The 25,555-nt window shown below is 49.2% G+C and overlaps 3 protein-coding genes across 3 annotated transcripts in view; 1 reads left to right on the forward strand and 2 right to left on the reverse strand.

Moving 5' to 3' along the window:
- Window positions 1-1,439, forward strand: part of ANO8 (anoctamin 8) — a 53,249-nt gene extending 51,810 nt beyond the window's left edge. Inside the window, exon 18 of the mRNA XM_084826228.1 lies at window positions 774-1,439. Within this exon, the coding sequence (XP_084682354.1) occupies window positions 774-1,439 (666 nt within the window). The remainder of the gene's footprint in view (window positions 1-773) is intronic.
- Window positions 1,440-8,062: 6,623 nt separating this feature from the next.
- On the reverse strand, window positions 8,063-19,111 carry DDA1 (DET1 and DDB1 associated 1). The gene is made up of 5 exons (XM_084826087.1): window positions 18,912-19,111; window positions 17,654-17,734; window positions 15,181-15,232; window positions 11,051-11,112; window positions 8,063-9,147 (listed from the first exon to the last, which is right to left on the reverse strand). The coding sequence occupies exons 1-5, from the start codon at window positions 19,047-19,049 to the stop codon at window positions 9,037-9,039; spliced, it is 444 nt and encodes a 147-aa protein (XP_084682213.1). The 5' UTR covers window positions 19,050-19,111; the 3' UTR covers window positions 8,063-9,036.
- A 1,925-nt stretch (window positions 19,112-21,036) lies between these two features.
- MRPL34 (mitochondrial ribosomal protein L34) lies at window positions 21,037-22,660 on the reverse strand. Its single transcript, XM_084825779.1, has 2 exons — window positions 22,602-22,660; window positions 21,037-21,658 (listed from the first exon to the last, which is right to left on the reverse strand). The coding sequence occupies exons 1-2, from the start codon at window positions 22,631-22,633 to the stop codon at window positions 21,340-21,342; spliced, it is 351 nt and encodes a 116-aa protein (XP_084681905.1). The 5' UTR covers window positions 22,634-22,660; the 3' UTR covers window positions 21,037-21,339.
- Between the last annotated feature and the right edge of the window lie 2,895 nt (window positions 22,661-25,555).

Raw genomic sequence — 25,555 nt, forward strand, 5'->3', positions numbered from 1 at the left:
GTTGTTGTTATTATTCCATCAGTGTGCATGGTGCTTATAAAGAATGAGATAGGTTGTTGCCCCAAGGAGCTTACAATCATCCTCACTATCCACATCTAGTAACGTATGTATGTATTTAGTACATTTCTAACCTGCCCCATAACTAATGTTCTCTAGGTGGCTGACAACCAGTTAAAAAAGTAAAATGCCATTCCAAAACACAATTAAAAATATAAAATGTAATACAAATATTTAAAAGAATAAAATACAGTGGAATGCAAAACAAGAAACTGCACTGGAATCCATAAAACATCTGTAATCGCTTAGAACTAGGTCTCTAAAATGCCTGGGAGAAGAGAAAGGTCTTTGATGACGATACAGTAAATCTCGTGCCATAATAATAATAAATATGGTGCCATCAGCAAACATGGTGCTTACAAAGCATGAGAGAACAGATTTGCCACCCCAAGGAGATTACAGTCTAAATTAATAATTAATAATACAGTCAATCTAGTGCCACAATAATAATAGTAATAATAATCTAGTGCCATCAGTGAACATGGTACTAATACAGAGTGAGAAAACAGGCTGCTGCCCCAAGGCGATTACAATCTAAATGATGATGTTGTTGTTGTTGTTGTTGTTGTAGCATGTCATGGCGTAATAAGTGTAGAGCCATTAATGTGCATGGTGCTTATAAAGGAGGAGAGGTCTCTGCCCCAAGGGGCTTCCAATGTAGAAAGCGAGGCCAGGGGCGGGAGAAGAGTCATCCCTTTCTCTCGGCCCTTCCCCAGAAACACGAGCGGCAGGCTCAGCACCACTTCCAGCAACAGCAGCGCCGCAAGCGGGAGGAGGAGGACCGCCAGCGCCACGCTGAGTACCACGCCCGGAAGGAGCGCGAGGCCGGCCGAGAGGAAGGCAAGGCGGACGCCGGGGGTGCGGAGGCCGGCCCCGAGAAGAGCCAGGCCAGAGGCAAGGGCTTGGGCGGGGCGGGCCACGGCTCCGAGAAGCCCAAGCGACCCAGCTCCCTGCTGGCCACCAACAACGTCATGAAGCTCAAGCAGATCATCCCCTTGCAGGGAAAGTTTTTATCTGGGGGTGCAGTGGGCGCAGGGACGGCCCGCTCCCCACAGTCCCCCAGCAGCACTGACAACAAACTCCCAGGGTTCCTCAGCTTCAAGTTCCTGAAGTCCCCAGAGACAAAACGGGAGGCCGCCACCGAGAAGGTGCAGTCGCCCACCAAGCCGTTCAACCCCGGCAAACTGTTCAACTTCAGCAAGGCGGAAGGGGGCAACGGGGCGGCCTTGGCCCAGCCACGGCATGGCCCCTCGGCCGACCCGGGCGAGAGACCTCTGGCCAGCAGGTCCCACCTTAACGGGTTGCCGGATGAGGAGGCATCTGAGGAGCCAGAGATCCGAACCATGGAGGAGGACGAGGGTGGGCCGAGCCACAAACTCTAACCCCTTGGTTGGGGGTGAGGTTGGGGGGGCATGGGGGGAGTAGGACGAAGGAGCTGTGAGTTGCTGGTTTGTTCTTCAAGCAGAAATAGTGACAGCCTCTATGTTCAAGCTCTGTCATTCATGGAGGTTTCTATGGGGTCTAAAATCCGTCGCCTTCTTCGAAGCAGTTCGGAGACTGCTCCTTGCAGGCGTTCTGATCTGAAAGGGCAGGTTCAAGATGGCTGCTGAGAGGTGGGAGGTCTGGGTGCATCGCGGCTTGGATTGAGGGCCCAGCTGAGGTACTGGTGGGTCTCAGTCTCAGCAGCGCTGGCCCTACCGGGAGGCAGAGCAACTTGGTTGCCTCAGGCAGCAGATGAGAGGGGGCGGTGGCGAAGTGCTGAAGGAGAAAACGGCGGGCCACACAGCCTGCCTTGAGCCCCCCAAGCTCCTGCTGCCTTCAGGAGTGTGGGAAACGCAGTTGGCTTTTGTATGTGGAAGCAGAGGGGACACCATTTTGTTCCAGGCCTCAGGCGGCAAAATGTCTCGGTCCGGCTTTGAGTCTTGGCCTATAATTTGAAATTATATGTTTCTTATCAGAGCTGGATGTCCCGGCTCTATACGAAGGGCTCTTACCTATCCATGTGTCTGCATTCGTGTGTGCATTCGGAGCATTCGTGTGTGCATTCGTGCATTCGGAGGAGACGAACTCTTCCCGTCCCCCCTGTGGTCACTCTGCAACAAGAACTGCTCTCTGGGCTAGTTAGGGGAACCAAGCCCAGAAAGGCATTTGCGGGAAATTCTACCAGGAGAATTTACAGGGACCAGAACTTTCATTTTGAGGGGCTGTTGACCCTCTCTGGCCTCAAAACTTTCACCCTAGACTAAAATGGATTTGGGATGGGGGAAATTCTAGGTCAGATTTGCTCCTCCAGTTATAATACATATTCCATTTTGGCACCCGCTTCCAAGAATACCAGTTAAGGATCATGGTTAAATCAGAGGTATCCGTTGTGGTATTTAATAACAAAAGTATTTCACTTGGTAAATGTAATACTTTAATAACATTGCCTTAAAAGGGAAGGATATTCTACATCTCTCTGTCTTGACAACCCACTCCACAATATGCGTTGAGCATTTTTAAAAAGCCACATCTGAAATTTCTCCAGTTTTCAAATTTGAGATGATTCTTCTCCCCGTCCCCGTTTCTCACTTGCGGGTTGGTGTGCAGGCAGTCGTGGCTGAGCCTTTGAGTCAAAAGAAGTCCAACTCTCCAGTTTTCTTTAAGAATGTCTAGTTCAGGATGTAGAAACCCAACCTCCCCTGTGAAAATGTCACTAGTACTCATTGAAACTCTTATTTTCCCTCCAAAGCTTTTCTTCCCCCTTTCCTGTCGAGAAACCCCCAGATATCTTTTAAGTGAAATTTTGGTGACAACGATGTCCCACCACTCCTCCTGAGAGCACCAGACTCCAGAAACTGAGGTGAAAATGCCTATATTTTTCTTGCTTTCCCCCTGCAGTAAAATCTGACTCATGTTGGAAAAGCTCCCCTTTTCTGCTTGAATAACAGTCCTGCAGGGCAGGGCAGCAATGGAAGTTGGGGGTGGGAACTTGAGCCAGCCTCCATGCATGGTTGACATTTCTTGCACTAAAAATGAAAAAGAGACGGCTCTCACCGTTCCTGTCCCAATGGGACAAGGAGCCTAATGCCACTGCAATTAACGCTCCTGTGATGTGGACTTGGGTGGGCAGAACGGGAGGCTCTGGAAACAAAGATCTCCTCTTGTGATCTTTAACATTTTCAGTGGCTTGGAAGACAAGTAAAGGGCAGGGAAAGGCACAGCCTCATCTTAGTGACTGACCTCTGAAAGGGACCGGGATGCTTAAAAGAAGAGAAAAAATCATTTATTTGTTTGCAATAAGGATCACAACACGAGACCGCTGTCCCCAGGCTGAGATTTTTGAACCTCCTACTTCATGAGGAAGGGAGGAGTTGGGGCTGAAAGAGAAAATATCCAGAATTAATAACGGGGTCTTACAAAGTGGGTTGGATTCTTTCATCCCACTCATTGCAAGTGGGGACATAGGTCATTAGCTAGAGCTGTAGTCGTAGCGAGAGTTTTAACCATTTGGAAATGGGGGATGGGGGTTAATTTGGCAGGCTGTATTCAAATGTGTTTTTTGTGTGTGTGTTTTGCACAGTCGCTGAAATTGTTCACAATTGGGCTACGGGGGGGAGGGGGGAGAAAATCCTTCTTTGCCCATCAGCAGCTTTTAGGACACCTGTCTCCCTCGTGAGGCTTGCTTGGACCAATTTTTATTTTATAGCCTGACAAAAAAGATTAACACTTGGTTCCCGGTTGCAAAATCCTCACTCTTTGTTTTGTGAAGAGAACAGATTAGCGCCATCCTTCCCCTGCAAATGGAACGCCGCAAGCTTAAGAGACACCATTCCAAGAGAGCATCTCAGGTTCCAACAGACCCCGAGGGGGAAAAAAACCCACATGGCTTCGTATTTTTTAATGTCCCAAAAGGGTTGTTCCACGGAAAAGAAAAGCAGCTGCCCAAAAGAGGAAGGGCTCTGTGCTCGATTCACGCCCCATCTGTCCTCCAAGCCATGATCGCCCTGGATTCAATACACCATTTACCGCTAGTGCATTTCCCCCCCAAAGCCATTGAAATAATCGTATGTTGACCGTACATTGCCGGCAGGCTGTTTTCAGCCACGAAATCCTCCAAGGAAGAAGAATAAAAGAAGAAAGCAACACCTGAGGTCTGTCCTCCGTGCTGCTACACTGTTCCAGGGACATCTGAGTGTCCGGTGTAGCAGACGTCTCTGCCAGGCCCAGATGTGAAAGAATGAGTTGGTATGCATGCGTTTGCTTGCTGCTGTTCTTCCACTTTCAGTGCTTCTTCCTGTGCTTGCATCATCTTGGAGCTATTTCGCGACAGCAATAACACCACATTACGGTGATAGGCAGTAGGTGCGGAAGGCTGGCGGGTCAGTTGAAGTTGTCCTTGGGTTCCTTTCCGCCCTTGCCAAGTGGCGGAAGAGAATCCAAGTGCAAGCCTTAGCCATTGTCAAGGAAGGGACGCTTGCCTTGGTTGGCTCATGTCCCTGCGGTCCCCTTGCTCCGTCCTTTGGGCTAGGTTGGCCCCTCGCCAAAGCAGGCCTCTTAATCTGCCAGATTGGAGCATGAGTACGAATTACATGTGTATTCAGCTGGGGCGGCTTCTTCATTGCCTTATCATGGAAGGTGTTTTTTGCTATGACCCAGTATCCATGAACGGTTGTCACAGCCTACCAAAGCTTAACAAAGTCCACTTGACGGAATCCAAGAAAGCAGCGCTTGAACGCAACAGGAATCCCCAGCGACTGGAAGGGGGTGGCTCTCCACCCCCGCCCCCAAACCTGCAGCAACCATGGCAAATCTCAGACACAGATCATTCGATCTCTTGAGTATTTATATAAGCACCTGTCCGTTTCATGACTTATTCTTCCAAGCAATTACTGTACAAAAGAGGAATATTTGTGGGGGGGAGGAGAAATTCATTGTTTCTATTTATTAATTTGCTGCATTTTAATTTATTTCTGTGACTCGAACAAAGGAGACAAAAAAGGGGGATCTCGATTTCTTTAAGTTATTTTTGTCATATTTTTGTAAAACTGGCAGAAATGCAATAAAAAAATATATTTCAACAAAAGGGGGGAAAATGGAGTGGAGACATTCCGGGACAGCGCCTTCCTCATCCAACACCCGTTTGCTTTACGCAGAAAACACTGCCTTCCTTTCCTGCCCTCACCTTTGGCTTTGGGAGGCAGCTGAAGTATTAAGAATTAGAGCAGGATTAAATTTGTTTTAAGAACCACAAACTCTGAAATGCTTGTCACACAATACAGAACGTAGCACAAGGGCAGGATCAGCAAGCGGCCGCCCACCCCTGGTGATCTTACAAGAGTGACCTGTGTTCCAAACACACGTTGGTTGCATTCTCACATTCTGTTTCTAGCCGGATGCTTTAAAAGAGAGCGTAGGTGACCTGGCTGCAACAGTGATACATATTAAGAAGGCCAAGAATTGGCTTCAGGTAGCTGGGTGGTCTTATTAAATTAATACTTGGAACCAGGCACAGAGATTAAGGTTAGTCAGCTGGATGGAGCTGAAGTTACTAAACTGGAAGTTGGAGCCAAAAATAATCACTCCCCCTAGCTGGTTCTTACTGGTGGCTGCTTGGTAAAAGGATCCTAATGCGTGTTTATTATTTACATTCAGTTTTTTTCCCCCCTTGCATCGAGTCTGAGGTGGCGTACATGATCTTCCTCACAACCTTGCAAGGTAGGTTAAGCGGAGATTTGGATTGGCCCAAAGTCACCTAGCGAGCTTCATGGCCAAGTGGGAACTAGAACCCAGCTTGTCCCAGTCCAGTGCTCTAACCACTACACCACATTGGCCATCTAGGACCACAATGAAGAGATATGAGGGCTTTCCCCAACTTAACATGCTGGACAGCAGCTTCCAGCGTTGGCGGTTGCAGTCTGACAGAAGGAACCCTAACCATTTGGGGGCAGTAGGCAGCTTTGAAAAATTCACTTGTAGGTACTTTCACAAAATGGCTGCCAGGGTGGGCACAGCCAGTCAGAAAACATTCATTTCCCAGAAGGCAAACAAGCGAGACCAAAAGGAAATTGCCCAAGAACCAAAGTACGAGACAGAGGCTTGGGGAAGGGAGGGGAGGGGTGTAATGCAACGCCACTATTTGGAACCTAAGTAAAGATGGCGCCGGAAGGCACAACTTCCCTTTGCAACGTGCCAGACTCCCAATTTTTGAAATTATTTTTTTTCTTAATAGAGGCACCACGTTAGAGACACCCTCCCCTGCCACACACACACCCAGCTGAAGGGTACCAGGCTGGGGAAAGCCGGAGTAAGACTGGGTCTGGGTAGGCCTTGGCTGCATTCCCACCTAGCCACAGTTCCCTCCCCGACATCTGTGCTATGCAGATAATAACACCAGGTTACTGTGCTCGCGCACAGATGATGAAGGCCGTCCATCAACAGAACGCTTTAAATCCTGAGCCAACACTTGGGGCGGAAGAGCCTTTGCGTGATCATGCCAGGAAACAACAAGTGTGTGTTGTTTGGTTTTAGTTTTTGTGAACCGCCCAGAGAGCTTCGGCTATTGGGCGGTATAGAAATAAATAAATAAATAAATAAAGCCCCAGCTCAGCAACCTCCTTCCCACAGCAGCCCAAGCCAGACACCTCCAAGGAGTGGTCACACCCCTCTGCTGTTCGCCTTCCAGCAACTGATGCAGGTAGCCTGTCTAGGAACAGGGAGGTTCCATCAGCTGCTGGTAGGAAATGGCCAAGAAGCCTCCCCACCATGAGGCTCTCCAGGGGCTTTTAGGCCCCTCGAATCTAAGAGCTGCCTCGCCATATTGCATGAACAGCAGCAGCTTCTCTTGCATGATGTATCGTCAGCACCCGCAGCTCCAGCAATGAGCCACCGTCGTCCCTCAATGCTGTTCTCCTCTTTCTGCAGCTGACTTAACTTGGTGGCAGAATCCCCTTCTTTGGCACACAAGAAGACAGGAGTTTGTGCCCCGGTGTCCCTGAGTAGCAAAGGCCAGGAACACCCTGTTCTGCTTGAGAGCTGGGCCACTAGTTGGCCACTGTGTGAACAGAATGATGGACTGGATGGGCCCCTGGCCTGATCCAACAGGTCTCTTCTGTTGTGAGCTCATGGAGGGTGCCTCCAGGTAGAGAGGATCCCGGGTTAGCTGGACCTGAATTCTGATGGAACCACAGCTCAGCGGTCGAGTACCTGGCTTCGCATGGAAAGGATCAGATGACACTGGAAGAACCACTATTCTGCAGGTCAGAGTAGCCTAACCTAGAATTGTCCGACTCTAGGGTGCGGTGCTCATCCCCGTTTCTAAGCCGAAGAGCCAGCGCTGTCCGAAGACGCTTCCGTGGTCATGTGGCCGGCGTGACTGAACACCGAGGTGCGTGGAACGCTGTCACCTTTCCCGCCGAGGCGGTGCCTATTTATCTACTTGCGATTTCTTGCTCTCGAACTGCTAGGTTGGCAGGAGCTGGGACTGAAGACGGGAGCTCACTCCGTCACGCGGCACTCGGGTCTCGAACCGCTGTCCTGCCGACCTTCCGGTCAGCAGTTCAGCGTCTTAAATGACTAAGCCACCACGGCCAACCTAGAATTAGGTTACTTTTAATTTACTGAGACCACACTCCCTAATCAGATCCACAGAACCCCCCTGTCGTCTGATCCTTTTGCTGGGAGGAATCTCCCCCAGAGGGCATCCCTCTGATCAGCAGTGACTGCACACCTGGCACCAGGAGGCACACTCCTCCTCCTGGCACCAGCTAAGTCCCTTCGTGCCTCTCTCAGCACGGCGAGAGAAGAAAGCAGGTGACGGTCAGCAGGTGCAGCCTCCAGCCACTGGCGTAACCTGGCAACCCTGGTGGAGAGCAATCTGGCCCCCCACCTTAAAAACGTTCTGCACCCCTGGCCTTGAACGAGGAAGCTCTTGTTACCTTAAATTCCACTTACAGGTTTAAGATCTTAAGGAGTCGTCAAATTAAACTCCCCCCACCTGCCCCAAAGGGAACCCTGCACAGATTTTCAGACCAAATACTCAGCAGAGGTGGTGAGAAATATCCTTCTTTATTCTACTCGAGAAGTTGCACAGGACTGGTCCATTCAAAGAGGTGCAAGAGAAAGAGAGATGCAGAGGGCAAGCTGAGATGTGATTTTCACTTGCAATCTATGGCTGATGTGCTAACAGACTCCCCAGGGAGGGGCGGGGGGGGGAGAGAGAGAGAGAGAGAGAGAGAGGAGGGCCAAAGTAGGTAAGACGATAACAGAATGCTCATCAGAAAAGGGGATAATATCTCCAAGAGGGACGACCAAATCAAGGGGCTTCATAGCAATTAATTTTGTCTTTTCTTTTTCAGAAAATGGTGTATGGCTAGGAACACATCTGGGAGGAGCAATATTCCCCCCCCGCCCTCAAATTACTCGTTTAGTAGGAGGTATGCAGGAAGATACAACTTGCCCTTAACCAGTAATTGTATAGATGGGGTGGCTGATACCACAAAAAAAGGGGGGAAAGTAAGAAATGGGGGGGCATGCAGTCAACATGAGCAGGGCTCCCCCATCGGAGAACAGTTCAAGTTAGTACAACATGGGGGAAAAGGGCAGCCACGAACATGGTGGGGCGGGGGGTTCATTTTTTTAAAAAAGGCATTCATTGATCACAGTTGAAACATCATTTTTTTTCTTCCAGACTTGTTCCAGCAGAAAGAGAGAGAGCGTGCAAAAGCATAAATAATAATTAAAAAAATGGAAGAGTCCTCCCCGCCCCCCAGCCCAGCCCCACGCACACAAACAAAATAAATACATCGGCTCCTACGAAGTCAAAAGTGGTGTGGGCTGCACAGTGAAAAGGGGTGGGGGGAGAAAGACGGGGAAGTCAAGTGGCTGGTGGTGGACATTTCTGGGTGTGTGCGTACACGCTGAAAGACACCCCCCCCCCCCAAAAAAAAACCCCACAGAGGAAGCGCCTGTAAATTTTAACACAGAAGACAAGCAAGAGTTTTAAGTGTCCTCGTTCATATCTTGGCTGTCTGTCCGGGCGATTTTGCGGGGTGGGGCGGAGTTTTCGCCTTCAATATCCACTTGTTCCGGGTCTCTTTTCTTTGCTGCATTCTGACGGGGAAGAGAGAGGGAGAAAAAGGGTGGGTGGGGGATATTTATTATTAATTTATCTGCGAATATCTATAGATGGCTGACATCTACAGGTTACAATGCGGTGCACACGTATCATTAAAAACAAACACAAAAAACAGGTCCCAAGTTGTTTAGGGCAAGGATGGGCAGAAGGTACATCTCCACGTGTTTTGGACTTCAGTGCCCAGAAGCCCCCCCAGTCAGGAATGCTGGCAGTTGGAAGTCCAAAACTTCTGGAGCTCTACTTTCTCCCTATCCCTGGTTTAGGACTTTAGCACCAAAGTCTTCAATCTGGGCTGGTAGCAATTAGGCCAGGTTTTCCCCAACCTGGTGTTCTCCAGGTGGGTTGGACTGCAACTCCCAGAATCCCCCAGCCACCAGGTGAAAGGCACCAGGCCAGGGAAAGCTGGAAGAGGCAGGCAATGCAGTCCCGCCAAGCACAGGTACCATATGCTGCCAATATGTCACCCCGCTCAACAACCAAAGCTAAAGCACCCTGTACCAGCTGCAAAAATGAGATTCACTTGGAAATGAATTTCTCTGCATTTTGCCTTCAGGCTTTGAAAGCTGGGACCTCCTCAAAAGCACAGACAGAAGCGGTATGTTTGATTTTCCTTCTAGACTTCCAACACCATGGCCTGGTTCACACGAAACCCTAAGCCCGGGTGCGGTTTGTCAAAATCCAGCTTGTTGCCAGGTCACAAGTGGTCCCAACAAAGATACCATAGCTTGGTAGGCAGAGACAGACCATCAACGGAAGCCACGGTCTGTGGTCAGCTTGCCACGTCTGACTTCTTGAAACCACGACTTGTCATGATGCCTGAACCCAGAACCATGGCATGTCCGTGTTACTGTCTTCCCTAAAGAGAGCCTGGCAGGAGCAGCCTGAAAACAGAACTGCTCTGAAAGCCAGCAAAATGGGCAGGGAAGAAACAAACCAGAAATAGAGAAAACAAGCCAGAGTTTGTTTGCTTGTCTGCAAGACAATTCATGGCTAAAGCAACAAACCACGGTGAACATTAACCAACAGCAGGGGTCCCTGACCTTTTTGGGTCAGTGAGCACATCTGAAATTTTGAGTGTGTCCTGGGCGCTCTCACAGAATGGCTGCTGTGCAGGGCGTGGCCAGTCCCAAACACTCGTTTCCCAGAAGGCAAATAGGTAAGAGACGGAGGGAGCAATCCTATGGGGATAGGTGGCTGGCTCCGAACCCGATTTCGGCTGTCTAGCCACAGTGCTTCACAGCATTGGGGGGGGGGGGCAGATGGATGATGCATAGTCCCTACACCCAGGAACACCCCCTTTCTTCCCACTCCACCCTGCTCTTACGAGCACGGATCCACGCCACGATCCACACCACACAGGAGGCAGCAGGGGTAGGGGAGGCAGCTTTCTGGGAACCCAATAATCCTATGGCCATCCAGCCGCTGTCTTGCAGCCATGGGATTGCGCCCTAAAATAAAAATAACTTCCCTAAAAATCTAGGTCCAAAGAAGAGATGGGGGCCAAGCTGGAGGGGCAGGAATTCGCTTTGCAGCATGCCAGCTTCCTGGTCTTCAAAATCGTTTGGGATGTAAAAAAAATCTGAAGGAATATAATAAAGATGAAAGGAAGTAGGGAGACAGGCAGGTGCAGAGAGAGAGATCTATGGGTATGTTGATATCCATGGGCACCACCTTGGAGACGCCAAAACGAATGGCTTCGTGCTGCATGCGAACACAATGAGAAATCAAGAAAAGACCATTCAACTATCTCTCCCCCAAGCCATGCGTAGGAAAGGGGCAACTGTGAAACATCCCACCCACGTGCACACCTTGATAAACCCCATTTTAAAAATATCCAGACAGGCTGGTCTTGGAGCACAGTTTTCATCAAGGCCGTACCTTTTTGTCCCACTGCTGATGTAGGTAACGCAAGAGTATGTTTGTCTTTTCTGTTACGATGACTGCGGGGAGAAAGAGAGAGAGAGAGAACAGAAACCTTAGGAGAACAGTTGAGCAAAAATGAATTGGAGGTGTGCTGGATCAGGCCAAGTTCTCCAGATTTCCCATCATTCACTGCAAACCACAGAGCTCTATCCTCTCCATGCCAGCTTTGCCTGGCAGGGGGAAATTCCTCACCTGCTGTCGGCATTTAGCCATGCCTGTATCATCCAGCGACTAGTATGGCACGACCTTCTTCCCCGCCCAAATAAAAATCCAGGGAAAGATGGGCATGGTGGGAAATATTTCCTTACCATGAGTGGGAGGTTATGCTGTAAACTATGGAGGCACACCAGTTACAAAGTAGGCACATTACAAGGGCATTACATGTTAGGCATAATTACAAAAGGAATTGAGAATCAAACTGCCCATATCATACTGCCCCTATGGAAATCTATGGTGCAGGCACACTTGGAATACTGCGTCCAGTTCCAGTCACCACCCCTGAAAAAAGATAGAGCTGGAAAAAGTTCAGAAAAGGGTGACTGAAGTGATCAAGGGGCTGGCGCATCTCCCCTACAAGGGATCGCTACAACAGCTGGGACTGTTTAGCCTGGAAAAAAAGAGGGTCAGGGAGACATGAGAGAGGTCTGCAGAATTATGCATGGGGTGGAAAACATGGAGAGGGAGACCGCTTTCTCCCTCGCTCAAAATACTAGGACTTCTTCACACAGCACAGAGTTAAGCTATGGTCTCCCTAGCACAGGACGCAGTGATGGCCACCAGTTTGGATCGCTTTAAAAGGGAGTTGGACAAATTCCTGGAGGAACAGGCTGTCACTGGCCTTGATGGCTCTGTGCTACCTTCAGTACCACAGGCAGTGAGCCTATGTACACCAGTTGCTGGGGAACATGGGCAGGAGGGTGCTGTTGCACTCATGTCTTGCTTGTGGGTTCCTGGTCGACAGCTGGTTGGCCACTGTGTGAACAGGATACTGGACTAGGCGGACCCTTGGTCTGATCCAGCAGGGCTCTTCTGATGTTCTTATGTTCTTACAATATTTATTGATTTACAATATTCTCTGTACTGCTTAATATATTAAAATTCCTAAGCAATAAGAATCAGTGTTAGATCAGTTCAATGGTCCGTCTAGTCCAACATCTATCTTCTTACAGTAGCCAACCAGATGTCCCAAACGGGAAGCCCACAAGCAAGGGCAGAAAGGAAGAATTTCCCACACCTCCTGGTTATTTGTCATCAGCAGAGGTAGACTGCAACTGAACATGGAGGCTTTATTTAGCCATCATGGCAAAAAATCAACCCCATACAACCACCACCACCACTTCCTAGAGAAGTGGCCATGTTAGTCTACGGAAGCAAAAACAAGAAAGGGCCACCCAAAAGATGAACGATTTTATTCTAGCACCAGCTTTCGTGGACTATAGCTCACTTCATCAGATGCATGGAGGTATTATCGATAGCGTCAGGTTTATATACTGTACATACTGGGGAGTGGATGGGAGAATTGTCAACAGTGGGGTCAGAAGGAAATTCGGTGCAGAAACACCATTAAGGGGGGGACCCCCAAAACAGAAATTCAACGCAGAAACGGACAACCACATCATTAACAGTGGTCACATGCACTGTAGTTCTTGCTGATAACACATGCACACAAAATCCCCCCCCCCCCCCCCGGGGATGCTAATGCCACAGCCCAGAATCCTCCAAGAAGGGTGGTGTCAGGTGACCTAGAAGAGCCAACCCGGTACCACTCTGGTCCCCACTCAGACCCTGAAGCTCACTGGGGGACTTTGGGCCCACCTACCTCGCAGGATCGCTGTGAGGATAAAGTGCAGGGGGAGTGTAAGCCCCCTTGGGATCTTTGCAAGAGGAAAACACAGCGGGATATAAATGTAGTAAGAAAGACAAGCGTTCTAGCTGCTGAAAATGTGATATGTTTTAATTTTATTCTAAGTTGCCTTGAGTCTTTTTCCCCCCCAGAAAAGCATCTAAGAAATTATTACGATTATTCTTGATAATATATTTGAACACAAGTGAGACTGCATTATCGCACCCTCTTTGTGGCAAAGTGCTCATACGTCTCTGCCAACATTACATCCTCGAGTAACACGCACGCAGGAAGTCGCTTTATACGGCGGAGACAGACCCTGGGTCCATCTCGCCCAGTAATGTCAGCACTGCCTGGCAGCCACAGATCTCCAGGGGTTCAGGCAGGAGTTTTTCCAGCTCCGCTTGGGGCTGCTGCTGGGTAGACATGGGCCAGCAGAGCTTTTCTGGGTGGTGAAGAGGTGACGGCAGAGCCTAGGTGGGGAGATAACGGAACCCTCTGAGGCCTGTTGCGACAGGCTTGCTAGGCACTGCAAGATCAAGTCACTCCAAATGTGACGCTCTCATCAATATAGAACCAGAGGAGGTGTCCAGAGCACCATCCTCACCAGCTCTGTAGGACCATTATACGGGCAGCCACATTCTGTGCCAAGATCTTTAGGGGAGGCGCTTGTCCAAGTGGGACATTAATGCCATGACAAGGAAGAGAGCCTTCTCGGTGGTGGTGCCCCAATCCCAGGACGCTGGCATCGACATTATATCCTTTTTAGCACCAGGCCGAAACCTATTTGTTTCCACAGGCATTTCCATTTATTTATTTATTTCCGTTTCTATACCGGAAAAGCTCTCTGGGGAGTTCAGAACAATTAAAACCAGAAAACACAACACGATAAAATAGATGATTGAAGTTGAAACCTAAAGTATAAAAAACAAAACAAAATCCAAATGTAAAACCTAACAGCATGGCAAAGATTTTAAAACGCAGGAACAGATTTAAAATCAAAGTCGCTGAAAGACTAAAATGCCTGGGAAACTAAGGTCTTCACCGGGCACCAAAAAAACACAGTAACAGATTTAAAACTGAAGAAACTGAAAGACTAAAATGCCTGGCAAAAGCGCACGATGTAACGTACGAGCCTAAGAAGACCCTTGGTGGATCAGACCAAGGGCCCATGTAGCCCAGCATTCTGTTCACACAGTGGCCAACCAGCTGCCCATGGGACACTCACAAGCAGGACATGAGTGCAACAGCACCCTCCCGCCCATGTTCCCCAGCAACTGGTGTATGTAGGCATACTGCCTGATACTGGAGCCATCAGGACTAAGAGTCATCATCTAACCCCCTTTTAAAGCCATCCAAACTGGTGGCCACCACTGCATCTTGCAGTAGCGAATTCCAGAGTTTGACTCTGCACTGTGCGACGAAGTGCTACTTTTGATCTGTCCTGAATCTTCCACCCATCAGCTTCATGGGATGACCCCGGGTTCTAGCATTTTGAGATAGGGAGAAAAATGCCTCCCTCTCCACATTCTTCACACCAGGCATAATTCTGTAGACCTCTATCATGTCTCCCCTGACCCTCCTTTTCTCCAAGCAAAACAATCCCAGCTGTTGTAACCTTCCCTCATAGGGGAGTTGCTCCAGCCGCTTGATCAGTTTAGTTGCCCTTTTTGGCACTTTTTCCAACTCAGTGTAGGCCCCAGGCAAGCCTCTCTGGGAAGCTCATTCCATGACCGGGGTGCGGTTGAAACTGCTTAAGTTGGCTGATGTGAGCTGTCTATTTTATGTTTTTTTCTGGCTTTCAATTGCCGTCACTGATGTTGTCATTTTTCTTTTCTATCGTATTAGGGAGTTTTAAAATTATATTTTGTACACTGTCCTGGCATCATAAGAGGGAAGGCGGTATAAAAATCTTTTTAATCATCAATTCTATAAAATAAAACTTCCAGGCACACTGCTGGTCTGTCTCCAAGTGCTAGATGGGTGACGAATAACAATTCCCACTTGGCCTTGAAAATGATTTAGGATAACGGGAGGAAGATACGTTCCTATTCTCCATTTATATGGTTTAGTTTGTGCTAGCTTATTCTGATGATCGTATTATCAAGCAACTGTTTACCCAGAATGACTGTTTGTTCAAGATACGTGGATGAATTCAGCTCTCCGATGGAAGATGTTTCAATTAGAGTTTAGGCCAAATGTCAGTCAGTCACGCAATCACAGTAACGCAAAAGAGACTTACTTTGTTCTGATGGGTATTCCCGCGTAGGGAGATAAACCGATGGTCTTCTGTTCTGTAAATTTAAACAACCCATGAAATTTGAGAGCGATTTCTTGGTTCAACCACATCTCGTTAATTATCCATGATGCATTCGTAAATCGCAATTCTTGCTGTTACTGTTGTTACATTGCCAACAGTCCATGTAACCTTACAGAGTCAAATGGGCCCAAAAATACACACGTCTCTGCCTGCAGGGAGCATACAGTTTAAAATGAGAGAGTCTTCCAGGGATTTGGGCTCTCAGGGACGAATAAGAGGTATCCAAAAACCACAGTACCATTTGTGAAGACAGGTTAGCAATGACATTTGGTTTATTTACTTAAAATATTTTACCACACCTTTCCACTCAAATGTGTTCTTGCCCACTTCATCTGGTGAGGGAAATTCCAGACAGGTTGAAAGCTCAGATTGCTAGAACTCAGCAAGTGGGATTTTCCTCTTTTATGCACCCTTCTGCTGACCCCACCTCCAACCTCCTGGAAAATTCTTTCCCTGGGGACTTCTGGTTGGGCTCACCATTGTTTCCAGTGATCTCACTGAAACTCAGTTTGGAATGTGGTTTCTTAGAAACTAGTTCCAGAGCACAGACAGAGTGCAAATCCAAAGTCTATAAGATGTGTTGGATACTGGCTGGAAATGTACTATACATCTGGAAGGCACCAGGTTGAGGAAGGCGAGTGTGAAATACACTTTACCATATTTTTATTAATAGAGTATTACCTTACTGTGGCTTTTGGATTTTCTTCCCTTAAAACATTTATTAAAATATTAAGTTGATACAGATTCAGGTTTTACAAACATTTGCAGTTTCCCTTTAATATGAACATAATGTGTTCATTTAGCCTCAGAAGCAGTGTCTAACACCTTTGGAGCCATTTCTTGGCAGACAAAATTCCCGCTACGTTAAACAAATCCTCGATGCTTTTCAAGAATTAATTCTTCACCGTACACTAGCAGAAACCATAAGAGGCTAAACAAATAAAATGTAGAATAGAAGAGACTGGTCTGCTGGTGAGACTCCAAGTGCCAACAGTTCTAGCCAGTATAGCCAATGGTGATGGCTGATGGGAGTTGTAGTCCAACCACATTCCCCACCCCTAGAATAGAATATCCTAACATTTTCTCTAACATGGTTCTTAGAAGACCATCGAGTCCAACCCCCTCCTCAGTGCAGGTATCCAAGTCAAAGCACCCCTATAGAATCATAGAATAGTAGGGTTGGAAGGGACCTGTAAGACCATCGAGTCCAACCCCTTGCTCAGTGCAGGAATCCCAGTCAAGCATCCCTGACAGGTGACTTTCCAGCCTCGTCTTGAATGCCTCCAGTGTGGGAGAGCCCACCACCTCCCCAGGTAATTGGTTCCATTGTCGTATTGCTCTTACAGTCAGGACGTTTTTCCTGATGTTCAGCCGGAATCTGGCTTCCTGTCACTTGAGCCCATTATTCCGTGTCCTGCACTCTGGGATGAGCGGGAAGAGATCCTGGCCTTCCTCTCTGGGACAACCTTTCAAGTACTTGAAAAGCGCTATCATATCTCCCCTCAGTCTTCTCTTCTCGAGGCGAAACATGCCCAGTTCTTTCAGTCTCTCTTCATAGGGCTTTGTTTCCAGTCCCCTGATCATCTTCGTTGCTCTCCTCTGAACCCTCTCCACCTTGTCTGCATCCTTCTTAAAGTGTGGTGCCCAGAACTGGACACAGTACTCCAGATGAGGCCTAACCAGTGCTGAGTAGAGGGGAACTAGTACTTCCCGGGATTTGGAAGTGATGCTTCTATTAATGCAGCCCAAAATGGCATTTGCCTTTTTTGCAGCCACATCACTTGTTGGCTCATATTCAGCTTGTGATCTACCACAGTTCCAAGATCCTTCTCGCTTGTAGTACTGTCGAGCCAAGTATTATTTTCCTTGAAACAATCTTATTTTTTTCCCTCCTAAACCAATACCACCACATATGAACACACGGATTTCTGTTTTTCTGACATTTCGAGCAAACTGTGCTACACAAAGGGCTTTGGATGGTCGCTTTTTTTCCCTAATGAACCAACTTGTCACCCACAATTTGTGCGTAAAGTATGTACCTCACCTCCTTTGGGGAAGGTAACCCTTTGGGGGCACGGACATCAGTGTGGGATGTGCCACATTAATTTCCCGTTTCTGGACTTGGGTGCCGATCCCAAGACAATGCGCTTGGGATCGGCACCCAAGCCATTCTAGTAACGTAATACAAACCCTAGATTGACAAGCACAGAATAGCACTGCTACTTATATAAGGCATTTCCGGAAGAAATTACATAAAAGCAGGATACTAGTCAGAAGAGGGTTTTCACTCAACTCAATCCTTTCAAAAGTCCAGGGTTCTGGTGATAGCGTTGCCCAGCCCCGAGCGCAAATCCCCACCAGTTTACAACCAAATGGAGGAAAGAAAGACACTCACCGATGCTTTACATACGGAGTCTGCGTGGAACCGGCTGAAATTACTTTTGTTGTAAACTGGCAACCCTTTCAGAAAGTCCGCCTAGATTTAAAAAAAAAAAAAAAGGCCGGTCCCAAACAAGTTTTTAAGGAATAACTTCCTCTGGCAAGTAGCCTTTCTAAGGAACTAGTCCCTGTGTGTTCCCCCACCTCGTTTCCATTTTTCTTCCCCTGGACTTAAGACTCTACAGGTAGCCCCAGATACCAGATGGGCCCCACCACGACCCATAAGTAATTCCAGCCTGAGGTGGACATTTCTTCAGCTGAAAGGCACACAATCCCATAAGCAACCTTGACAGGCAAAGGAAATCCATCCAAGCTCTCCCGTTCACAAGCAAATCTGACTTGCCTGCAACGCTCCCCTCGATCTGAGCCTGTCCCTCCACGACAACCCCACCACCACCAGCCCGGGACCATCTCCAACTGAGCTCTAGGCTTCAGTTCGACTCTGAAGGGGGGGCTAACGTGCCCCATACTCTGAACACCCCAATCTCCATAAGCTCCCTAACTCTCCATTTCAGAGGCCCCCCAGGCTGCCTCCACCCTCCATGCTCAACGTCCTGTGCAACAGCTTCCAAAACAGCCCAGAAACAGCTCCCCCAAATGAGACCCCTCCGCAGACACACTCCGCAACTGAGAGACACCCCCATTTGAGACACACATTTCAGAGACCCCCCAGGCCGCCCCCTTTAAGAGCCCCCCCAACTGAAACTCCCAGAGCCTCCCTAAGTTAAGAACCCCCCAACTGAGAGATACCCCCCGGCCTCCCCATTTAAGAGACCCCAAAGCCTCCCCAGCTGAGACGCCCCCCAGTCCCCTCAACTGAGAATCCCCTCCTCAGACCTCCTCAATTTAGAGCCCCCCCCGAAAGCCCCGGAGCCTCCCTAATTAAGACCCCCCCCCTCGAACTGAGACCCCCCCCAGGCCTCCCCATTCAAGAGATCCCCTTCCAGGCCCCCTCACTTAACCCATTCGAGAGGCCCCCCAAAACTCCCCGACGAAAAGCCTTCCTCCAGACCTCCCCCCATCTGAGCCCCCCAACGCCGCCCCAGTTAAGAGCCCCCCGCCGGGCCTCCCCATTTCAGAGCCCCCCCGACCGAAGCCCCAATCAAGAGCCCCCCAGCTGAGACGCCCCCAGGCCTCCCCTTTGAGAGACCCCCTTCCAGGCCTCCCCCGGAGCCGCGGAGGGGGCCCCTGCGCAGGGGGCGTCGCCCACCTACCATCGTCCCCGCCAGGCGCCCCCTCGACAACTCCTCGCCCCCCGCGCCGCCGCCGCCTCGCCTCTTCCCCCCCCGCCTGCTCGGCCACGCCCTGGCGGGCGCCCATTGGGCCGCCCGAGGCGGAAGCGGGCGCGCCATTGGCCGGCGCCGCCGCCGCTCCGGCGCCAGCGCCCGCCTCCTGCCTCCTCCTCCTCCGCGGCGGCCGCGGAAGGGGAAAGGCGAGAGGGAGCGAGGACCCGGATGAGCACGGGCGGGGCTTCCGGCGTGGCCTCACGGGAAACGTAGTCTCCGCTCCTGTCGCGCTGTCTCCGCAGACGGGGGGCCGCGCGGGCGCCTTCAGGTCCTGCTCTGCCCGGCGGGGAGCGCCCGCGTCCTCCCCCGCCGCACGCAAGGTGTCGTTGGACTCCAACTCCCGTCAGCCAATGGCCAAGGGTGATGGGACGTGTAGTCCAGTGGCATCTGGAGATACTGCAGCTGCCTTAAGAGCCTCTTCAGAGCAATAAGCAGAAAAGGCTCTGAGCCAGGGGCGTTGGACTGCAACACCCATCACCCCAGCCTGCAGCCCCAGGTGGGGGAAAGGCTGGCTCAGATCATTGCATCCACAGCCACAGGGTCCTAAAATCCATGCTTTGGTCGCACATACGACCCACAGGTTGGTTAGACTACTGCAAGGCACTCTACACAGGGCTGCCCTTGGGAGCGCGTTCCCAAACTGCTGCTGGTGCAAGAGGTGGCCGCCGGGTTGCTTTCCGGCGGCCATCCTTCTGCCCATATTACACCAAGTCTTGCGTGGGTCAAATGCGCATGCTACGAATGTCTTTCTGGGTTCCGTTCAAGGGGCTGGTCTGGGCGACAGGGTACACGAAAGGCTGCCTCCTCCCATATGAACCCGCTCCTAGGCTCCCAGATGAATTTGCTCCTAGGTTACAATTCTATTCTGAGGCCCTGCTGTATGACCCATCCCAAGAGAGATTCAGTTGGCAGGAACACTGGATAGGGCCTTTTCGGTGGCAGCACCTCCCCCTATCTTGCGTCCTTCACGTTTGGGGCTGCGTCTCATCATTCCCAGCCAGCATGGCTTAGGGACACTATAGGCAGCCACTGTGTTGTTTTACTCATTTTTCCACCTAAAAAATGTTAGGTGCTTCATTATTATTATTATTAAATTTATTAATCACCCATCTGGCTGGTCACCCAGCCACTCTGGGTGATGTACAACATACAATAAAACAGTTTAAAACAATAAAATTCTACAGTAAAAACATTTTCTAAAATACCCTAACCCACCCCAAATGCCTGCCTGAACAACCACGTTTTTAATGCACGACGGAAGCTCATTAAAGAGGGGGCATGGCGGAGTTCCCTAGGGAGGGAGTTCCACAGAGTGGGGGCCACCACAGAAAAGGTTATTCATGTTATTATTAGTAGTATTATTATTTCCTCCATGGGAGACAAGGCAGGATATAAATGTAATAAATAAGCTCTCGGTTCTCACTTTCCCCCACCACAATTCTATCCTCAGAACAACCCTGTGAAGCTGAGCGACTGGCCCAACATTATCAGTGACTGATAAATACAGATTCAAAACCGGGTCTCCCTAATCATAGGCCAGGACTCTACCCACAACACAGCACACCACCTCTCTGTCGCTTTTTGTTGTATTTATAATTTTTACTGTATTTCTTTACAAGCAACGGTGCATTTTAAGGCACAATCCTATGCATGTTTAGACAGAAAAAAAAGTCCGACATCTCCCAGCAGTCCCCAACCAGCTATGCTATGCTGGCTGGGGACTGCTGGGAGATGTTGGACTTTTTTTCTGTCTAAACATGCACAGGATTGCACCATCAATCTTTATCGGAAGCCACCTTGAGTATTATTATTTTTTTAATAGAAAGGCAGGATGCCAACTTTGATGATAAATAATACAGTTATATCTGTGTGATGAAATGACAGAGGTGACTTGTCATTACATCTCAAAATGTCCACTTTTCTGTTTGTTTTAAATGCATGGTGCTGGTTATTTCTTTTGACACGATGGATATTTTTTCTTATACGATCAAGGACGGATGTCAATCCTGATAAGTAATAAAGTAATATCCGTTTAATAAAATGAGCAGAGAACTTGTTACGGTGTAGGCAATTTTTAATAATGACATCTCAGACATTCACTGTTGTCATTTTTTAAAACACACAATTATTCATTTTGACACTAGAAGAGAGCTCAGCCAATGAGTTGTCCTAGAAGAAAGGATCCTGGACCCACAATCCAGGCAGGAAACAGCCCATATCATTTGACATGGAAGACTTGGGGCTGAGGTTGTCGAGTGGAATTCCTCACCACCTAAATAGCAAGAAAAGTGGCTGATATTCAGAGTGTAGAGCTTCCGCTTTTCTCGCTTCAGCTTTCATTCTGATGGCGACCATTTTAATGGCTCAGAGACTTCCTCCCTTTCAGCATCCTTCGGAGAATGACTTCAATCCCGCTGCGCTCGCGGATGCGTTTAATCCAGCCATGTTTGTGCTTCCGCTTGAGATTCGATGGCTGGTACTCATTGCCGCGGGCTTTGGTGCGGACCTGCTGGCTAATCCAGGGTGCTGCCAGGCCAGGGAGATCTGGGGAGGCCCGCAAAGGCTCCAGTGACAGGGAGGGGTTGAGAGTCTGTCTCCACGGCGTGGAGAAAACAGAACAGATTCCGCGCTGGTAAATAATGGAGGCTGCAGCTCGCCGAATCAAGAGGAGAGATCTGGGGATGCATAGTGAGAAAACAAACGAAGATGACACCAAAGCTAAAAAGTATTCATATCGTTTCATATTATTATTACATGTATTTGTTTAATTATTCATAATACTTATATACTACTGAATATAATAAAATCTCTGTGGTTTGCATATAAATATTAAAAATCACTATTTAAAATAATTTCAGCCACAATAACAATGTTTAAAAAGGGTTGTTTATTTTATTTTTTATCCCTCTCCTCAGCCAAAAAGTCTCCTAGAACACTTTCTATGCAATTAGTTACAGAAGACAGGCCCAGCCCACAGGCTTACGATGTCAAAAGACACGACACACAAGGAAAAAGGGAGGGAAGAGGAAAAATGAAGTCATCTTTCCGCAGGGTTATCCTGCCCTTCCTCCAAGGAGCACAAAGTGGTGTACAGGGGTCTCCCCCGGCCCCATTTTATCCTCAAAACAATCACCCAGAAACGCCCTGTGCGTGCTCAGAAGCTCGAAATCACCCAGAGGCGCTCAGTGCATACTCAGAGGTGTACTCAGAGGCTCCAAATCAGCCAGAGGAGCTGTGCGTGTGCTCAGAGGCTCCAGATCACCCAGAGGAGCTCTGTGCATGCTCAGCAGTGCCAAATCACCCAGAGGTGCTCTGTGTGTGCTCAGAGGCACGCAGAGGCGCTCTGTGTGTGCTCAGTGGCGCCAAATCACGCAGAGGCACTCTGTGCGTGCTCAGAGGCACGCAGAGGCGCTCTGCGCGTGCTCAGTGGCACCGAATCACGCGGAGGTGCTCTGTGTGTGCTCGGAGGCATACAGAGGTGCTCTGTGCATGCTCAGAGGCTCCAAATCACACAGAGGCGCTCTGTGTGTGCTCAGAGGCACGCAGAGGCGCTCTGCGCGTGTTCAGAGGCCTGTGTCTTTTTCCCACCATGACTTTGACCTGCATCCAAGCCGTTACCTGCCTCCTGCAGCCTCAGCCAAAGCGCCCATGCTCTTCTCCTTCCCTACTCGTATCCCTCGTCAGAAACGGAAGCGCCCCCGGGCTCTGCCGCCGAGCCAATCACAGAAAAGGACTGAGCGGATTTGCCGCTCTGCTTTCTGGGTAGTGTAGTTTCCTCGCCCCCAGGGGCCGCTGCGCACTTCCAGTGGAGGGGGGGTCCTTGACCACGGAGCAGTAAACACCATCGCCAGGCCCCGCCCCGCGGCGTGAGGTTCGAACTGCCTCATTTGAATAACCCCGCCCTCCGCCTATCCCGCCTTTGGCCACAGAGGCGCCATTTCAACTTCCACGCCTCGTCGCCTAGCAACAGGCGGAAAAGGGAGGCCTATACCAGCATTCTTATCCAGTGTAGATTATACTGTGTTATTATGTTATTTAATAATATATAACATAATATAATGTAAATTATATATGTGCATGCATACATATATATATATATATATATATATATATATATTCTTTCTTACTGCTCTCTGAATAAAGATATATGCATACTCTTCTGTTCAGTTAAATAGCCTTCCCAAGCTGCGAACGATGGAAGTTGCAGCCCAACACAGCTGGAAGCCTCCCAGGCTGGGGAAGGCTGAGATTTATGTATAAATACATACATACATACAATTTCTGGGCTGCCTTCCAGGGCAGAAGCCCTCCCAAGGCGGCTTACAGAAGTAAAATAGATCAAAACGGTTAAATATTAAATGTGATAAAAACATAAGAACTAAAAAACAGCAACAACAATAATGGCAGTAACAGCAACAACAGCAGTCGCTTCAAGAGAAGGCCACGGTAAAATAATATGTTTTCAAGGCTTTCTTAACAGCCTGGAGTGATGGAGCACAGCAGACCTCCGACGGCAGCTTGTTCCAAAGGTGTGGGGCCGCTGCAGAGAAGGCCCTCTCCCATGTGGTCACCCACCTGAGTGCTCTCACAGGTGGGCAAGTGCGAAGGGCCTCCCTTGCTGATCTTAGTGCGGGCAGGCTGATAGGGTGAAGGCGGTCCTTCAAGTAAGTTGGTCCCAAACCGTTTAAGGCTTTAAAGGTCCAAACCAGCACTTTGACCTGGGCTCGGAAATGCACCAGTAACCAGTGCAGTTGGCGTAGCATAGGCATTACGTGATCGAATTGCCTCACCCCCACCGTCACCTGGGCAGCTGCACCAGCTGGAGTTCCTGAACTGTCTTCAAAGGTAGCCCCATATATAGCGCATTACAGTAGTCTAGCCTGGACGTCACTAGTGCGTGGGTAACTGAGGCAAGGCCCGTCCTCTCCAGATAGGGCCGCAGCCTAAGCTGGTAAAAAGCACTCCTGGGCACCGCAGCCACCTGGGCGTCCCCAGCTAGCTCAGAGTCCAGGAGGACTCCCAGACTGCGCACTCGGTCTTTCGGGGGGAGTGCAACCCCATCTAAGGCCAGTTGTAAACCTCCATCTGAAGTAGTTGTCTTTCCAACGCACAGCACCTCCGTCCTGTCTGGATTAAGTTTCAGCTTGTTCATCCTCATCCATTAATGACTTCACGCGTCTTTTTTGCCCTGCGGTGCTGCTGTTAGAGACACAGACCCCCGCTCCCACCCAGTGGCCTCTGATACTGGAGATAATCTATAGCCATCGTGACTAGTAGCCGTACCCTCCATATCCAATCCTCTTTTAAATCCGTCCAAGCAGGTGGCCGTCCCCACATCTTGTGAAAGTAGCGATTTCCATCGTTAAACTCTGCGCTGTTCAAGGAAGTCTTTCCTTTTGTCTGTCCTGAATCACCCACCGTTCAGTGTCATGACATGAGCCCATTGGGTTCTTCTAATGTTATGAGAGTGCAAGAAAAATGTCTCCCCCTCCACTTTCTCCACACCAGGCATCATTTTCTCCACCATTATCATGTCCCCCATTCTTTATTTATTCATCCTTGGCATCACTTGTAAAAGGATATTAAGAGCAGGGTCAGGAAAGAGCCCTCTTTGCCCTGGAGAGTTATAGGGCGAACCAAAACTAGATAGACCAGCAGTCTAATTCAGCATAAAACAGCTTCCTTTTCCAAGAAAGCACTGAGATTTGCACACACAGGGATTGCAGATGTGAATATATGCGCCAGCATCCACTTTGCAAGATGCATGAGAGATCATGTAAAGGACAATCTTTTTTTTTTTAAAGACTGTTCCTGTTTGCAGGATTATCTTTTTGTTTTTAAAAAGACACAACACAAAAGGAAAAAGGGAAGAGGAGGGAGGAGGAAAAAAGCAGGTAGTCTGTCAGAAGGTTCCACTTCACCTCACCTTCCATCATGGAGGTGGTAGCTGGATGCATGAGGATAATGTGCGGCAGTTGGTATAAGGGGGTGTTCCAACACCTCTGTGTAGTTGTGCAGGCGTGTCCAGAAAGGGAACCTGGTGCATGAGCCATAATTATAGGCTGGCATATTGGAGGTGGCTGTGGGCTGAGAAAAAAGCAGCCATGCTTGGTGGCCAGGTGTCTTTGGAGCACTGGGATATGGATGGGCTGCTTGTGGGCCTCCCAATATTTGGGCCTACAGACCCCAGCATCCCTCCTCATTGGCTATGGTGGCTAGGGCTGATGGGAGTTGTAGGTCAAAACATCTGGAGGGCCAAACGTTGCCCACTCCTACACTAGGAGGCATAACATTCCTGATGCCTCATAGCCCATCTTTGTGGGGCTATTAATCCAGCCACCTCTGCACCTTGGTTACCTCGGCTTGCTCGAGATCTTGAAAAGGGAACGGCTGTTATGCCGGGCTTCCAGGAGATGGAGCCCCAACACAACATCCCCTGGCTCGTTTTGAAACAGGAGACTTGGGTCTCCTTTGATCCAGGAGATTTGAAAGCTAGGAAGTGCTGTCCTTTGGCGGAACAGCTTCAGGTGGGGAGAAAACGTCAGCTTGGAAATAACACAGATTTCTTTGCC

The sequence above is a fragment of the Heloderma suspectum genome, chromosome Z (assembly GCF_057233095.1).
Source record: "Heloderma suspectum isolate Gila_16-S chromosome Z, 16-S_ref, whole genome shotgun sequence".
Classification (NCBI taxonomy): Eukaryota; Metazoa; Chordata; class Lepidosauria; order Squamata; family Helodermatidae; genus Heloderma; species Heloderma suspectum.